Genomic DNA, 19,010 nt, shown 5'->3' on the forward strand with positions numbered 1-19,010 from the left:
GTTTGTGTCCGGGGTGGAATGGTGAGCCACAATCTTACATCAAACATACGTGGGGAAGGCGTGTCAGAAGACAGTAGGAGAGTAGAGTTGAGAGTAGGAACTTTGAATGGCACTACGAAGGGTAAAGAGAGAGCTGGCTGACATGATGGAGAGAAGGAAGGTAGATGTATTATATGTACAAGAGACCAGGTGGAAGGGGAGTAAGGCCAGGCGAATCGGAGCCGGTGACAAACTGCTCTACCATGGAGTGGATGGCAGGAGAAATGGGGTAGGGATAGTCTTGAAGAAAGAATATGTCAAGAGTGTTTTGGAGGTGACCAGAGTGTCTGAGAGAGTGATGAGCATGAAGCTGGAAATTGATGGGGTAATAATAAATGTGGTCAGTGCATATGCTCCCCAAGTTGGGTGTGAGATGGAAGAGAAGGAGGAATTCTTTAGTGAGTTGGATGTAGTGGTGGAGATCGCCCCCAAGAGAGAGACAGTGGTCGTTGGAGCAGATCTCAATGGGCATGTTGGCAAAGGGATCAGAGACATAGGTGACGGGCAGGTATGGCATCAAGGAGAGGAATGTGGAAGGACAGATAGTGGTGGATTTCGCCAAAAGGATGGAATTGGCTGTTGTGAATACGTATTTCAAGAAGAGGGAGGAACACAGGCTGACATTCAAGAGTGGAGGAAGGTGCACACAGGTGAACTATATTTTATGCAGGAGGTGCAATCTCAAAGATTAGTGACTGCAAAGTGGTGGTAGGGGAGTGTGTTGCTAGGCAGCATCGGATGGTGGTCTGTAGGATGACTCTAGAGGCCAAGAAGAGGAAGAGAGTGAAAGAAGAGCCAAAGATTAAATGGTGGAAGTTGAAAAAGGAGAAGTGTTGCATGCAATTTAGGGAAGAGGTAAGGCAGGCAATAGGTGGGAATGAACGGTTACCAGATGACTGGGAAACAACTGCAGAAGTGGTCAGGGCGACGGCCAAGAAGGTACTGGGTGTATCATCCGGGAAGAGGAAGGAAGACAAAGACTCTTGGTGGTGGAATGAGGAAGTACAGGAGAGCATAGAGGAGAAGAGGTTGGAGAAGAAGAAATGGGATAGTCAGAGAGATGAAGAAAGTAGACAGGAGTACAAGCTGATGCGGCGCAAGGCGAATAGAGAAGTGGCAAAGGAAAAGGAAAAGGAAAAGGAAAAGGAAAAGGCATACAACGAGTTGTATGAGAGGTTGGACAGTAAGGAAGGAGAAATGGACTTGTACCCATTGGCAAGACAACGGAACCAAGCTGGGAAGGATGTAGAGCAGGTAAGGGTGATGAAGGATAATGATGGGAATGTGCTGACTAGTGAGGAGATTGTGTTGAGACGATGGAAGGAGTACTTTGAGGAGTTGATGAATGAAGAAAATGAGAGGGTGAGAAGAGTGGATGATCTGGGGATAGTGGATCAATAATGCCGCAAATAAGCAAGGTTGAGGTGAGAACAGCATTACAGAAGATGAAGAGGGGAAAGGCAGGTGGCCCAGATGACAAACCTGGGGAAGCATGGAAATGTTTAGGTGAGATGGCAATGGTGTTCCTAACGAGATTGTTTAATACCATCCTGGAAAGGGAGAGGATGCAGGAGGAGTGGAGAAGAAGTGTAGTAGTACACATCTTCAAGAATAAGGGAGACGTACAGAGCTGTAGAAACTACAGGGGAATAAAGTTGATCAGCCACAGCATGAAGCTGTGGGAAAGGGTAGTGGAGGCTAGGTTAAGAGGAGAGGTGGGCGTCGAGTTATTTGAGTTTTTTTTACTTTCAATGCTTGCCTAAACTCAACTCGGCACAGAAACCAACAGAGGAGGCTGGACAACTCCTCACTTTTTCCCTTCTTTAATTTGTAAATCAGCAAATCAGGCGTGTAAGCTTGATTACCTTCAAATAAAAGAAACAAGAGAGAAAAATAGTTTGTTAGTCAACATGAAATGGTCACATTCTTTCCTTCCCTCTCTTAAAATAATGTAAATTAAATCAGGTTGGAAGGGCATTATTTTTAATATATTCATCCTGTCATTGTAAATATACTCAAAATATACATTTAGCATTGGTTACTTATCAATGCTACATAATTTTTTTAAATTATTAATATTCTATTATTTATTTGAAGGACATCTAAACAGTTTAGCACGTTCCTCTTTATGGCTCTTTCAAATACTATTTATCAAAACTTTAAATGACATGAACAATGTTTAAATCTGTACGTTTTTAACCTGACCGTTTAATCCCGTTAAAATAATCAAATCAAGCACTATTTAGTTAAACTGGTCACAATTACTCCCATGGATCAACCATAAATCATAATATCTACTCACATATCAAACGCATTATCAAATACAAACAAATGTACATAGCAATAGCGTCTCTGCGGTTACCTCGGCATTGAGTAGCTCTTGCATGGGCTTGTTTCTCCCTGTAGGAGAGAACCCTACTGAGCAACCAAAAAAAATCCACACCTGCCCAGCCCTCCTAATTAAAACTGCTCTCTCTCTCCCTACCTGCAGGCCCGGAGCCTGAGCTGACAAGGTGGCTCGATGCTGCCCTCTTGCACTGCTTCAATATTATTATCATTATTATTACTTAGGACTAGACTGGCTAAATATGAGAGAATTGTCGGAGAAAAATAAATAAAGTAAAACAAAACCAGTCTTAACTTAACACCTCCCACTTGAGCTCCTGGGTTTGGAACCCAAGGAGGTGCTGACAGTCTTTCAATTTTCTTGCTGTTCTTCAATAGGAAATCGGACCACAAAGTGTCGGATGTCCCTGTGCAGGATTGTAGCAGGAATCTTAGCTGAGGGATTCCTTCCGTGTCCAACCGATGCCTTCTTTGAGGTAAACCTTTTGACTGAGGCAAGGTAGCTGGGAAAGGTCCTCACATTAACACCTCTCACGATGCCTTTCTTGTCAGGGTTGACATTGACCACTCTGCTCAACCTATACTGACTCCTCAGTGCGTTTTGGTCAGCCAGCCAAACCACATCTCCCACAGAGACATTCTGCTCCTTGGTGTGCCATTTGTTCCAATGAACAGGTAAGGACCTGCAAACTGGCACCATCCCTTCCAAAATCTGTTCACCTCTCCTTGGATCCTTTGGAGTCTCTTGTATGGGTAGCTATCAAACTGGAAGTCTCCTGGGTCACCTCTCGTGCTGGCTCGTCCGAACAGAAGCGAATTGGGGCTAATGAACCCCACACAGTCATCCAGACTCTGTACTCTCGCATCTATGGGCGTTTTGTTCACCAGATTTGTTGCCATAAAGAGAAATGTCTAGAATTTACCCCACGCGAAGACTCCATCACCACCGATGCTGTTTAGGGCCCGCTTCACTCGGTGGTCTGCTGCTTCTGCTGCTCCATTCCTGTGTGGAGAGTCTGCTGGGTGGATCTTCCAAGACCACTCGGTTCCACTTTTTGAAGCTTCTTCCTCAAGCTCAGTCTTGTTCAATTTACCCAGAAATCTATGAAGCTCCTCAAGTGCAGGCCTTTGCCCCACAAAATTTGTGCCGGGATCTGACCACAGTTTCCTAGGGTGTCCTCTGAGGGAAGTGAACCTCTGAAACGCAAGCAGAAACCCTTCAGAAGACTGGTCGCTGACGACATCAGTGTATGGCACTTGAAGCCATACGGCAGAACACAATGCCCCAGACTTTAAGCATGACTCATTTCCTCACCTCATCCTTTCCCTTGTAAGGCCTAAACAGGTCCATAGTTGTGAACTCAAATGGGTTGGCTGGGCTCACTCTCACAGGCGGAAGGTCACTCATAATTTGTTAACATTGCTTTGCTGTGGCTTTCCTGCAGGCCACACAGCTGTCCCACACTCTCTTTGTGAGTCTTCGACCTTTTACCACCCAGGCCCTTTTCCTAATCCTTAGAAGAGTTTGAGCGATGCCTTCATGGTTGGCTTTGTGGGACTCTCGTGCTACCAGTGTAGACAACCATGCTTCATATGGTATAATAGGAACAGCAGTTTTGTCTTCATTGAACATCTGGATTCTGCCACCACAGACTAAGAGTCCAGAGCCCACTTCTCTGTACACTATGAGCCTATTTAAAGCTGTGTCTAGAAAAGTGGCACTTTCTTGGGCAGCGAGAAAGAGGTCTCTGAGGGCATCTTCGCGTTCCTTTGGTGTCAGCACAGCCTCCTTTCCCTTTGCTTGCTCTCTTATATTTTCCTTCATTTTCTTCATTCACACTTTCTCTGGCTTGTGCTGCAACCTCTCTGGCTGACATTTTAGGCCACTCCTCCACTGGCCACCTCAGAAACTCTGGCCCATTTTGCCATGTGGAATCCTCATTCAATTCTTCAGCAGAGCACCCTCTTGTCATGACGTCAGCAACATTTAGTTTTTCAGGGATCCACCACCAGTCTTCAGACTTCTGAATTTCACCCACGCGGTTTGCAAAAAAGGTTTGGTACCCATAGTTTTCTCTTTGGATGGCTCCCAGAACTGTTTGACTGTCGGATTCGTCTAGATTCTTGAATCTTGAATCTTGAATCTAGACGAATCCACCGCTCCGCTTTCATTCCTCCATGCTTCTCAAAATACTTCTTGAGCCTCCTCAAAGACCGCACCACAGAGCTCAGCCTTGATTGCATCCCCTTTCTGGTCCAGTGGTGTTAGATTGGCTTTGGATTCAATTCATCGGATTTCAATTCCTTGCCTGCTGTCCCACCTCAAATTCATCACAGCCCCATAGGTCTCATCACTCCCATATGAGAAGGTGATTCCTCACAACTTCCCTGCACAGTCAGCTGGTGTGGGGCTCCAGTGGAATTTAATCAGTCCAAGCTCCATGTACTCTTCAAAAAGCTTAATGGCTTCTTCTCTGAGGCTCTCTGAGAGTGGCTTATCCCAGGTTACTCTGGTTAGCTTCCCACCCCCTGCTTCCTGGAATGCCTTCCTTACAAGGATTGCCCCCTTCTGTTTGGTAGATGTTACTAAGCCGATCGGGTCATAAAGTCCAGCTACTTGACTCAGCAGCTCCCTTCCAGTCAGTGGGTCACGTGTTCCAGGTCTCACCTCCTCTTTGAGAAGATCCTTGACTTTTTTCTCCTTTTGGAGAAGTTGATTGATGTCAACATGTGACGCTTGTCCTTGATCCTCCTTAGCTCCATTCTTCCTCCCTTCTTCAGGACTTCTTCTGCAGTCGTTTGCCTCCCACTATGTCCTGATCGGATCCATGGCTTCAGAAAGAAGCCTCCTGTTCTCAAAATTTCCTTCACTCCCTCTGTGATTTTGTCCAGTTCCTCCAGGCTGTTATGGGAGGTAAGGATGTCATCCACATAACTATCCTCTTCAAGGACCCTGCGTTCCTCCTCAAGGTGAGCAAAAAATGATAGCATAGCTGTCTCCCTCATAGCTAGCTGTGCGATGCACCCAGCTGGTCAGTCTCCCATGTTATCCCTCCAGAGAAATCTGTGCAAGTGCATTTCAAGTTCCCCCAGCCACACTGAATGATACATCTTTTTTATCTCACCAATGGCTGCATGCACTCCTCTTCTGAACAGAATGTGGGTTTGGTGCCACTAGGTGTCTTATGTACCAAACTGGCCCTTTCCAGTCCCTCTTGATGTTTTCAGTGAGCTCCATGGCTGCACCTCACTCAACCATGTCATGGACCTGGGTTGTGTATGCAGCTTTCCACTCTGGCTCTCTCTCCAGTTGTTTGTCTGTTCTTATGAATGTGGCCTTTACTGCACTTTTGTTGTCAGGGGCCGATGGAGGATCCTCTGTCCATGGATATTTTGCATCCCAGTGTGGAGATTTTATGTGAGCATGCTCTTTGATGTAGGTAAGTCCTTCCTTTATAATTTCAAGTCATTTTTTCTCTGCCAGGGTCATTTCATTTCCTCCAGGCAGGCAATTTCCACACCGACAACCTCCACACTTGGGCTCGCAGGCTGCGCCAATGCTCTCCCACTTCCACCAAAAAACTCACGGTTTGTAGCAGCCCCAAAACTTTTCATTGGCCACCTCTTTGTTCTGGTTTAGGGCACATTCAGTCTTTAGGTCTCAGATAAACTCCTCATATTTGACAGCAGCTGCTCTCATGGAGTGAGCATAGTGGGTTTTTGATTCGTGTGCTACAACCTTCACATCTTCAAACCGATCAGGGTGAGCTCCACCCACTGTCTTCCCCAATGGACTCTCCCACAAGACGAGGTCTCCAACCACTCTCACCCTTTGTGGAGCAAGTCTTCCCTCCCTGTGGCTGATGAGAAGCTTGACTTCTTTTGGCCTCCTCAACTCCTTCAGTTCAACCTCCGGGAATAACATCTTTAATTTCTCTGGCTCAAGACCTTGTGTACCTTGACAATGTCCTATAGTACATAGCGGACAAGTTTGTGAGCTACCTCTCTGCCTTTAGGCATCTTGATCCTGACTTTGAGGAGGTATCTTTGTCTGTTCACCTTCATGGTCATCCCGCCCACGCTGAGTACATCTAAGGTCACCTTCTCACTCTGTAACATCAGTCTGTCAGCAGCCCTATGGGTGATGTAGTTAGTATCAGATGCAAGGTCTATCCAAGTCCCAATATTCGGACCTGCATTGGCAGGGACCTCGAACAGCATCATGACAACAGGAAGTTCCCTGATTCCAATCCTCTCCAGAAGCTCAGACTGATTTTTACTGGGGTTGGTTGTTCTTGCAGTGTTGTTGGTGAAAGCTTTCCTGCACCTTTCTGCCATGTCTGGGGGTAGCTTAGACAAAACATCATGTTGTTCATTAGTTAATTTGACTTTTCTGCCTTTTTCGCTCTTCTCTTCATTTCCCCTGTTACCGTCTCCTCTTGGGCAGAGAAAGAAAGTAATGGTGATTGGAGGTACCTTCTTTTTTACAGTCTTTGCTTCTGCATAGGAAGGTGTCTTTGCAGTAACCATCATCATCATGGCAACCAAGGCCTCTTCTGCAATCCCCCAGCCTTTTTAAAGCAGCATTCTTTCCGTGGAGTTTCAGCCCCCTCAATTTTTTCCAGAAGAAGATCTTTACATTACATTACTTTTACATTTAGTCATTTAGCAGACGCTTTTATCCAAAGCGACTTACAAGGGAGAATAACATTCAAGCTACATTGCGACAGAGATTAGTGTAAGATCTTATGGTTATGCCTTCCATCACCGCATACGACACACACTTCTTCAAACACTTTCTTTGTTGTTTTTGTGGTGGCATATTTTTTCTCATACTTCTTTCCAGGATGTTGACCTGGCTCCTCCGTCATCTCCACAACTTTAAGCTGAGCCAGCCTTTCCAAAATCTCCTCTTGGTTTTTCAGGAATCTCAGAAGTGCATCAAAGTGGTTGTCTGAGGTTCGTTTGTTTGTTCGTGTAGGGCTACACATGCAGTTGGGACATTAGCCAAGAGGTGGTATCGTCATCCAGTTCAATGAGGCCGCTGACTCCATGTGGTGATTTGAAGATTGGGCATTCATCAATGATGTGTTCAACAGTCTGTGGTTTTCTGCATTCGCAGATATTTGTGGCAGACACTCCAATCATATGCAGATAGGTTTGGGTCTTTGCTACTCCAGAGCTTAGTCTGTTGAGGTTGACCCAGGCATTCCGTGGTAGGTCACACCCAGGTGGATTGGTTGAAGGGGAGTTGATGAACTTCCTCAACGTGGAAGTTGACTCGGACCATTGCTTGTTCCAGCAGTCAAGGATCCATCCAGGGTGTGGAGGGCTCGTGGTAAGGCAGGGGTGTCAAACATATGGCCCGCGGGCCGGATCAGGCCCGCGAACAGGTTTAATCCGGCCCGCGAGATGATTTTGCAAAGCATAAAATTGAGCTGCAATTTTTCAATGAATGAAACTGCTTTTCTTAATGTGTCCAGTGGGTGTCACAATAGCAAATCTGTTAAGCAAGCAAACTGTTTATACTGGGGCTGAACAAGTAGGCTACAGCCAGTCCAGAGCTAGCCTGTCTTTCTGCCTGACCAATTTGAACATTACGTGCTTTGGCACCCTCATTGCCCCAAAATGTCTCTGTCAAAAAAGAGAAAAGTGGACGCAGAGTGCAGAGTTTTCCAAGAAAAATGGTCATCCTCCTATTTATTCACGGAAGTGAATGGAAAGCTGTGTGTTTGGTGTGTTCACAGCATGTTTCAGTGCTGAAAGAATATAACCGTCCTCGCCACTATGAGACTCTTCATGGCGACAAATACAACAACTTTCAAGGACAACAGAGAAGAGAGAATGTGAATGAATTATTGGCGGTTCTGAAGAAACAGCAGTCTGTGTTTACTTGTCGCCGAGAAATCAGTGATGCCGCAGTGAAAGCCAGCTACATTATAGCTAATAAAATTGCAGTGGCTTCAAAGCCACTTATTGAGGGGGAATTTGTAAAAACATGCATGCTGAAGGCTGCGGAGATTGTGTGCCCTGAAAAGCGTCAGGCTTTTGCAAATATCAGCCTGACAAGAAATACAGTTGCAGGATTTCTGATCTTTCGGCGGATTCGGACAGCCAATTGAAGCGCAGTTTTAAAGTCATTTATTGCTTTTTCAGTTGCAAATGACGAAAGCACGGACATTACTGATGTTGCGCAACTGGCAATATTCATCTGCGGAGTTGACACTTTGACCGTCACCGAGGAATTCGTGGAGTTGGTGCCAATGACGGACACCACAACAGCAGCTGATATTTTCACCGCACTCGTCGGCGCACTGGACAGGCTCGAAGTGGACTGGTCCCGCGCTGTCAGCCTGGCTACAGATGGTGCGCCCTCAATGGTCGGGAAAATGCAGGTGTTGCGACAAAGTTCAGAGAGAAAGTGCAGACTGCAAATGGAGGCATGCCGCAGCCATGAAGCGGTTCAAAGATAAAATAACGGGACTATTGCGGGAGTTTGTGACACGCTTTCAGATTTTTGGTGAACTGCAGAAAGACTTCAAAGTTTTTTGCTCGACCATTCACCGCAAATGCGCTTGATCTGCCCGTCAACATCCAACTTGAAATAATAGACTTGCAGTGTGACTCAGATTTGAAGGGCAAGTTTGCAGCAGCTGGCTTGGACACATTTTATCAGTATCTCTTGCCATGTTACCCCAACTTGACAGCCCTTGCTGCAAAAGTGTTGTGCATGTTTGGAACCACATATCTTTGTGAGCAAGTTTTCTCTGTAATGAGCATCAATAAAACAAAGCTGCGCTCAAGGCTCACAAACAAGCACTTGACTAACATCCTGAAATTGGCTACCATTCAGGGTGTGACGCCTGATATAGATGCACTTGTGAAAGCTAAAAGATGCCATGGTAACCCCGCTTAAAATGCTGCATGAGATACTGCACCCTGATATAGTTCTGTGAAAATGATTGTCTTCTGTGGAAATTTAAAGAAAATGAACAGAGTGTGATTAACTGTAATAATGTCGGTCACTTCAGTTCATAAGTTTGGTTTGTTGAAATTGTTCATGCATTGCACAGCTTTTATTTTTCTATCAAGAAATAGTGTAGCCTACAAGGCAGGGAGTAAATCAACCCTCTTGAATAGTTTCTATCTCGGTTTGTATGGTTTGTTGAGTTAGCACAGGATTAATATGTGGAAATGACAAATGAGGTATTTGATACATAAGAGAGTTGTTTTATTTATTAATTATTTATTTTGTATTTTTTTTTTCAAACCCAGATAAGCTCTGACTTAAAGTTTAATGGCTTTCTAGATACACTGAGATGAAGTCTAAGTTCTTTTTGGAGTAAAACAAAGAAAACAATCTGAAGTTGTGGTTATTTTTAAGTTTTTATGCCATGATTTTACTGGTCCGGCCCGCTTGAGAACAGATTTTCCTCCATGTGGCCCCTGAGCTAAAATGAGTTTGACACTAGCTTCGGTGGAGAAGTGTCTGCGTTTGAGTCTCTGGTGGCCATATTCAGCAGGCGGGGGGGGGGGGATCAGGCTTGTTGGCTCATCTGCACTCTTGGTGAAGTTTGCACGCCATCCAGTCTCTTCAGGAGGTTTACACAGGCAGCGGTCTTGGCAGCAACTTGTTGACTGTGTGGCTTGAAGGTAAGACTACGGTCAAGTGTGACACCGAGATATTTAGGGTTGGGATCATGCCCGACGATGGTGCCGTCGAGTGTGATGTTCAGCATGGTATTCGCACATCGATTGGCAAGATGGAACACAGAGCAAACTGTCTTGGGCAGGCTTAGCTTGAGATGCCATTTGTGGAAGTACCTGCTCAGTAGCAAGAGATCTTTCACAAGAGCATTCTCAACCACACTAAAGGCTTTGTCACCAAATCCAATGGCTGAGTCACTCACCAACAGGCATGTCAGCGGTGTAGATGTTAAAAAGTGTAGGGGCAAGAACAGAGCCTTGGGGGAGCCCGTTCCTCAGCCGTTTGAGGTCTCCAGTACAAAGGTACGGTCCTGTATAAGCAGCATGAACTTCATGAGCTTAACATCAGGCAAAGTCTTCAGGGGCTTGAGGTAGAGGCCTCTGTGCCAAACTGTGTCATACGCTGCAGTGAGGTCGATGGAGACTGTTCCAAACTTTTTTTTCCTTTGGAAGGCGCTTTCGATGTCATGAACTAGCCGGGTCACTTGATCTGTTGTTGATCGACCCTCACAGGACCAAACCAGCTTGAGTGTGGGGAAGACTCTTCAATGATGTTGTTTATTCTTGATAGAATGACCCTCTCAAGTAGTTTGTAAAGATGTGACAGAAGGGATATTGGGTGGTAGTTCTTTGGTTCATCTGATGTTTTATTTGGCTTGAATATGGCCAGCACCTTAGCCTGCTTCCATTTGGATGGTATGGTCAGGTTTTCTAGGCAGTTTGAGAGGAAAAGCTGGACCCAGGTCAGTGACTCATGGCTCATGTTCTTCAGGAACTAGGTGTGGATGTTATCGTTTCCAGGAGGCTTATTTTCCTTGAGGGATTTCAGAGCTGCAAAGATTTCTTCTGACGAAATGGGCTGGGAAAGGGGGCTGGATTGAGGAACTGTCCTGGTGAGTTTCCTGATGTCTGCGACTACGTCTCTGGTGAAGGCTTTTGCCTTCACTCGAATGTACGACTGAGCAATGCGTTCAAGATCCAGCAAGGCGTCAGAAAGAAAGATGCAAAGTTAATTACCCACAGAAATACCACAACGTTTTTGGTATTTTATTGAAACATAACTTATTGAAAATGTGATTCAAGAAAATAAGTCACCACTAAAATTACATAAATTCCACTACTATGGTAAACCCCCGTAAACCTACTTAAATACATCATCATTGACACACACGAGTCACCTCCGTCACTGAGACTCCACATGTACTTACACACAAGGTAAGTAATAACAATGACAAGGTTTGGCTTCAAATTAAAAATAAATGTTTGTTTGAGAGAAACTTGATCCATAAACAGTTTCCTACAGATACACGTTGCAGATGCAAATGAAAAGACGGAAAGTGTTCGGTAAGTTCTTCCATAATAATTCCAATGACAAATTAATGTTAAAGTTCCATAAATGTTGTTTGCATTATAATATAGACAAGTCATCTCTTCAACTGAATTTAACAATTGTAGTTTAACAGAAAAAATACTAATTAAAACTAACATTTATTTGTTATATTCATAAAACAACATGTGTAGTTTCTTGATGAATTTGATGTGTTGATGAAGAAGGCGAGACCGCTGACGCTGACTTGAGTGAAATAATAGGGGATGGTAGCTCAGGCGGTAGAGCTGTTGGTCTAGTGATCTAAAGGTTGCTGGTTCGATCCCAGGCTCCTCCTGCTAGCATGCTGTAGTGTCCTTGAGCAAGACACTTAACCCCTAATTGCTCCTGATGGCTGCGTCCGTCGGTGTTTGAACAATTGTAAGTCGCTTTGGATAAAAGCGTCTGCTAAATGTAAATGTATATAATAGATCTATTACAAAAGAACAGCATCAGACCAGACTTCACCTAGGAAGTCCAGGAGAGAACCAAGCCGGAAGGATGTGTGCGGGTGATGCTGGTGTTCCTGCGCTTGGGTGACAAGGGACTCGATCTCCCATGTGAGCGTGGCGGCAAGGCACAGGGGTGGAAGGAGGGGTTCTGGATCCCCTGTCTTCTCCTCTGGTGCAAACACACGGGACAGGGCATCAGGTTTGGTATTCTTGGTGCCTGGGCGGGAGGATAGAGAGAAGTTAAACCGGCCGAAGAACAACGTCCACCTGGCCTCCTGGGAGTTGAGTCGCTTCGCCGTCCGGATATAGGCCAAGTTCTTATGATCGGTCCAGTCAACAAAGGGCTGGATTGCTCCCTCAAGCCAGTGGCGCCACTCATCCAGGGCTAGTTTGACGACCAGGAGTTCCAGGTTGCCCACGTCATAATTGCGCTCGGGTGGGGTGACCCTGTGGGGTGGAGCTTACCGTCGGTTGGAGAACGCTGAGACAGTACCGCTCCTACCCCCATGTCCAAGCGTCCACCTCTACCACGAACTGGAGGTTGGCGTCAGGCTGGGCCAAGACTGGGGCTGACGAAAAGCGGCTTCTGAGGTCGAGGAATGCAGCCTCGGCCGCAGGGGTCCACTTGAAGCCCACTGCGGTGGAGGTAAGGGCTGAGAGGGGAGCGGCGATACGGCTGAAGTTTCGGATGAAGCGTCGGTAGAAGTTTGAAAACCCGAGGAAGCGTTGGAGCTGCTTCCTATTGGCTGGGGTTGGCCACTCCATCACGGCGGCCACCTTCTTGGGGTCCATCTCCAGCCTCCCTTGGCCAATGATGAATCCTGGAAATGGATGGACGGCCTTAACAAAGAGACAGTTACAGTCGAGGTACACAAAGACAAACGAGTTGAGCACGTCCCGGAGGACATCATTAATTAGGGCCTGGAAGACCGCTGGGGCATTTGACAGACCAAAAGGCATTATCAGATACTCGAAGTGGCCGAGCAGGGTGTTGAATGCGGTCTTCCATTCGTCCCCTTCACAGATGTGGACCAGGTGGTTTGCGTTGTGGAGGTCGAGTTTGGACAAGGGGGTGGCACCCTGGATGGGTACGAAGACTGAATCCATCAGGGGCAAGGGGTACTTGTTCTTGATAGTGATGTTGTTGAGTCCCCTGAAGTCAATGCAGGGACGTAGGGTCTTGTCCTTCTTGGCGACAAAGAAGAACCCTGCACCCAGCAGAGACGACAAGGGGCGAATGATCCTGGCAGTGAGAGAGTCGCAGATGTAGGTTTCCATGGCCTCCTGTTCGGGCCGGGAGACGTTATACAGGTGACTGGGGAGGGGGGCGCCTGGCATGAGGTTGATTGCGCAGTCGTAGGGGGGCTGAGGTGGAAGGGATAGTGCGCCCTGCTTGCTGAAGACAGGGGCCAGGTCCAGGGGCTCAGGGGGGACGAGAGATGCTGGGAGCCCTGTGGGAGGGTGGAGAGAGGGCTGGAGGAGCAGGGGGGGTGCAATAGGCTCAAGGAGGGAGCGCAGATGGGGCAAGAGCGGCCTCTAGTGGCGCTGGGAGGCCGTGGGCCTAACAGTGGTTAAAACACAACATGTAGGTGAATCTGGTGAACTGAGGCCACGTTCCATGGCAACTCGAAAATTTGTAATTGGTGTCAATACTGGACCCTGTGTATTATTATTATTATTATTCTCATTATTATTCATTATTAGACTTACTTTTAGTAGAATTTTAGTAGAAACAGACTGAATTTTATCTGAATTGAAATCACAGGCTTAGAATATTAGTTATTCAAATTTTATAACTGTAATATATGCATATATCGATTCTGATAAACTGAGGAAACTGGAGGGTGATGTCCTGACTGCCTCCTTTTCACCTCATCACACCTCACTCATCCTCCATTACATTTCATTTAGCAGACACTTTTATCCAAAGCGACTTACAATTGTTCAAACACCGACGGACGCAGTCATCAGGAGCAATTAGGGGTTAAGTGTCTTGCTCAAGGACACTACAGCATGCAAGCAGGAGGAGCCTGGGATCAAACCAGCAACCTTTAGATCACTAGACCACCAGCTCTACCGCCTGAGCTACCATCCTCCTCTGGGCTCCTTCAGGTCCTCAGCAGAGCTTCTTGATGCTGACTTCCTGTCCAGACATGAAGTTGACCAGCAGCTTGGCCAGCTCCCTGGACTTCTCCTCCGCCACACTGTGGCTACATTCATCCAACAGCACCACCTGGCAGTCTGGACACCCCGCCTGCAGCACAGACGCGCCGGAGACGTCCAACAACTGGAGGTGGGGGGGCATCTGGTCAGTACACTGGTCAAGTCAATGTTATTTCTATAGCCCTTGAGCACAGAATAATCTCAAAAGGATTCACATTTCAGATAGAAATCAACAGCGTCCCTGGGTGGGCAAGGAAAAGCTTTTGGGGAAAAGAGAAGCCTTGAGAAAGGACAGGAGGAGTCAATGCTGATGTACTATCACACTATGAAGGGTTAAACCAGACAGTAGGAAGGTCTGGTGCTGGTGCTGAGCACCGCAAGTAGATGTTGGTACGACTCCCAGGGCAGTTTGTAGCTTTGTAGCAGACAGTAGGTATGTAGGAGGCAGTAGGTCTGTAGTGACCAGTAAGTCTGTTTGGAACCAGTAGGTCTGAAGTGACCAGCAAGTCTGTAGTGACCAGTATGTATGTTAGGAACCAGTAGGTCTGTAGTGACCAGTAAGTATGTGAGAAACCAGTAGGTCTGTAGTGACCAGTAAATGTCAGGAACCAGTAGGTCTGTAGTGACCAGCAAGGCTGTAGTGACCAGTAAGTATGTTAGGAACCAGTAGGTCTGTAGTGACCAGTAAGTTTGTTAGGAACCAGTAGCTCTGTAGTGACCAGTAAGTATGCTAGGAACCAGTAGGTCTGCAGTGACCAGTAAGTGTGTTAGGAACCAGTAGGTCTGTAGTTACCATTAGATTTGTAGTGACTAGTAGGTATGTAGGAGGTGTGTCTGTGTGTGTGCATGGACCTTGTCTTGCTTGCCCCACACCACCAGCAGGGGCACTGTGATGAGGTGCATGTTCTGTTGCAGCGGGAAGCAGGTGTCCGGTTGTGAGATTGACTTCAACACTGCAACACATGGTGCCCTTTAATACAGTCTCTACACACCCTCACACTCCATTACTGTCTCACACTCTAATACAGTCTCAGACTTTAATACACTCTCTCACTCTAATACAGTCTCACACTCTAATACACTAATACACTGTAATAAAGTCTCACACTATAATTAAGTCTCACACTCTTAAACTCAAATACACTCTCACACTCTAACGCTCGAATACACTATTACACTCTAATACAGTCTTAAACTCTAATACACTCTGATACAGTCTCACACTCTAATACACTCCCACACTGTACACTCAAATTACATTGCATTGAGCAGACGCTTTTATCCAAAGCGACCTACAATTATTCAAACACCAACGGACGCAGCCATCAGGAGCAATTAGGGGTTAAGTGTCTTGCTCAAGGACACTACAGCACGCTAGCAGGCGGAGCCTGGGATCGAACCAACCACCTTTAGATTACTAGACCACCAGCTCTACCTCCTGAGCTACCATCCCCATAATACACTCTAATACACTCACACGCTAACAAACTCTAATACAATGTAATTGGTCTTTAACTCACATTCGCAGTGGAATTCATAATGAGGAATTGTGAGGTCAGCTATCCCCTGAAGGATCTGCGCACACACACACACACACACACACACACACACACACACACACACACACACACACACACACACACACACACACACACACAGTTAACAGTGGCTAAATCACACTTACTCAACAGCTTTTTTTGGGCCCAACATATGAATGTATGATTATTATCGTTCGTCCAAAAGTCGTGTGAAAGTTAAAGCAAAACTATGTTCTATGCTTTAAACAGTGTGCATTACCTGTTTTGCGTGAAACTGAGAACAGAAAGTTAATAATTTAATATCATCATATCATATTTTAATTAAAACAAACTTAACATGGAAACTCTTCTGACAGGCTGAAAAACATGCTCCATTCCATCTAGGACAGAGTTAGTCTGCAAGTGGAGTTCAACTTCTCAACCTGCAATGCAACTCTTTATGTTGTCATGACGTCGTCTCCCTCCCTCTTGGAGTAGTGATCAGTTGTTTATAGACCCAAACATGGTGAATAGTTCTCCAAAGAGAACTATTGGCCAACTGTTGGCCCCCCGGCCAACCATGCTCCCACACCGACCCGCCAGCGACTGGGCACCTCTGAAAATCCCAGTTCTCAATGTGTGCTGTTGGTAACTGCAGTTAAAATTGTGGGGTTGGGGGTGCGAGTCCTTCAGGCAAGTCGAACCCAAATCACTTGCACCCCTCCTGTCTCGCAGACCCTGGTCCGATGGAGTGTTGTCCGGAGTAGGATTGGTGTGCCAGTGTGTGTGTGTTTGAAGATAATGTGAGTGGGATTAAAATTTTGGGACGGATGAGAAGCATGCTTGGGCAGGAGGGTGACAGATGGATATTTGAATAATATGTTGTGGCCCCTGGACTCTGGAGCTGAGGACCTCTAAACAGAACTCTCAGTGAAAAATGATTGGATTTCAATCAATTTCAAATCAAACAGTTTATTGATGAGGCGGATTGAAAAACAACTCAAATAACAAACCATAAGATGAAGAGAAACACGAAGATCAACCGACAGAAAGACGTTTTTAAAGTAGTAAGGGGCGGGGCTAACATGGGGGCGGGGCAAGTATTGTGCATGGCTAAAAGCACAATCCGCATAAGATGACGGACAGGAAGACAGACAAGTAGACAGACAGACAGCTACCTGTCGAGGCAACTTGGGAGGGTTGTATCTGCTGTTTTTGATCAGGTCTTCCAGCTTCTGGAGGGTGTTGGGGATGAGGCCATAGATATCGTCTTTCAAGAATGAACTCGATGGTACATCCAAACCTGGGGGAAGGGGTAGTGTGTACTGTGTTATAGGGTAGTACTGTGGTACTATGATAGTACTATGGTACTATCATAGTATTATGGTACTATGATATTACTGTGGTATTATCATAGTGCATGACATTACATTATGTCTTAGCAGAAGCTTTTGTCCAAAGCAACTTTACAACAATTATTGTGTCAGTAATAAGTACATTTTGATGCTTTGTGCTAATTATTTATATCATTATAAGAAGTGTAATATTGTGAAATACTGTGTGGTACTGAGGTACTATTTCTACCTGCGGGGCAAACCAGGGTGAGCCCCGTAAGCTTCTCTTGGTGTCGGCAAGCGTACATCCCAGCAACACCACCGCCCATGGAGAACCCCACCAGGTGGAGGCCATGAGCGTCTAGACCCACAGCCTGCACGAACTGGAGCACACGTAGCAAGACATGCTGCTGCAACTCACAATACTGTAGTAACACTGTAATCAGGCTGTCATAACTCCGTAATAACGGGTAAAAATACCTATAATGCGTAATGACATGTATTAAAGCCATAATAATGCAGTTATAACACTGTAATCAAATGGTAATAACACTGTAATCACAGTGTAAAAATAGGTAACAATACCGTTATAACGCATAATGACATGTAATGACCCCATCATGGTGCAGGAATAACACTGTAATCAAATGTCATAACAGTGTAAAAATCCTGTATTAATGGGTAACAATACTGTAATTTCACATAATAACATGTTATAACACAGTACTAACCCGTCATAGTGCCGTAATAACACTGTAATCAGTTGTTATAACAATGTAATAACAGTACACTTATTTTATCCTGTGCATTGAATCACTTTTTCATATATTCTCTATATTTTTTTTATATGGGTGTGGGTATGGCAGTATGGTGGGTGTGAGTGTGGCTAGTGTACACGTAGCAGGTGTGGGCGTGGCGGTTTGGTGGGCATGGCAATGTTGGCAGGTGTGGGCATGGCGGGCGTGCATGTGGCAGGGGTGGCAGTAGGGCGGATGTGGGTGTGGCGGGTGTGGGCGTGGCTGTGGTGGCGGGTGTGGGCATAGTGGGCATGCATGTGGCAGGCATGGGTGTGGGCGTGGTGGGCATGCATGTGACAGGTGTGGGTGTGGGCGTGGCGGTGGTGGTGGGCGTGCATACTACCTGGTGGACGCGGCGGACCAGGCCGTCATAGTTGTAGTCCACAGTGCTCGTCCTGCTGGTTCCTCCGTGACCAGGTAAGTCAACACACACCACATGGAGTGAGGAGGGGAGGTACTGTGGGGAGGGGTATATATATTATATACATATATACACTAATCTCTCTCTCCACCTCTATGAGGGGTTATGTATATATATTATACAGAGTATCGTATATTACTAATCTCTCTCTCCACCTCTATGAGGGGAAGCCACATGTCCTTGTCCTGGGCGAAGCCGTGTAGTAGCAGCAGGGAGGGCGTGGTCCCTGGCTGCCCGCGCTGGGAATAACAGAACCTGTAGTTTCCACAGTGAACGTAGTGAACCTTCATCCCCAGCCTGCACCTCCGGAACCTGAGGAGGAGGTGGAGGAGGAGGAGGAGGAGCAGGAGGAGGAGGAGGAGGAGCAGGAGGAGGAGGAGGAGGAGCAGGAGGAGAGTGTCAGTGTGTGTGTGTGTGTGTGTGTGTGTGTGTGTGTGTGCTTGATCTCACCAAGTGAAGCCTACCACCACCGCTGCAGGCCAGAAGAAGTAGGAAGTGATGAAGGCCAGAACAGGAAGTGCCACAAGACTTCCTGTTAGCATTAGCATGCTAACAATTAAATCCATGATGCACCCCCGCTTAAAGATAAAATAATGTAAAGGTCAGGACAGGGTCATCTAAGTGTTAGCGCTAGCTGCAGCAACTGGTTGCCTGATGGATCGGTTGCCCAACTCTAATCATTTGGAATTGAATGGTAACGATGTGTTTTTTTAGATCGTACAATACATAGTATTACAAGTAATTACAAGTAATAATTGTACTTGTTCCACCATCTGAGTAAATGTTGAAGTGGGACAACTGGCTCAACACCCGGCATCAGAAGATTACAGCTGTGCAAACCTGGTTGCCCACGGCAACTGTGTAAGCT

At 46.2% G+C, this 19,010-nt stretch overlaps 1 protein-coding gene across 1 annotated transcript; it reads right to left on the reverse strand.

Moving 5' to 3' along the window:
• Positions 1-14,026: 14,026 nt before the first annotated feature.
• LOC307238902 (monoacylglycerol lipase abhd6-A-like) lies at positions 14,027-18,690 on the reverse strand (the record flags this gene model as incomplete). The annotated part of the gene is made up of 7 exons (XM_080012056.1): positions 14,027-14,197; positions 14,926-14,979; positions 16,769-16,893; positions 17,175-17,307; positions 17,820-18,064; positions 18,282-18,454; positions 18,593-18,690. The coding sequence occupies 7 exons, from the start codon at positions 18,688-18,690 to the stop codon at positions 14,027-14,029; spliced, it is 999 nt and encodes a 332-aa protein (XP_079868182.1).
• Between the last annotated feature and the right edge of the window lie 320 nt (positions 18,691-19,010).

This window comes from Zeus faber, assembly GCF_960531495.2.
Source record: "Zeus faber genome assembly, chromosome: 13".
In the NCBI taxonomy this organism is placed as follows: Eukaryota; Metazoa; Chordata; class Actinopteri; order Zeiformes; family Zeidae; genus Zeus; species Zeus faber.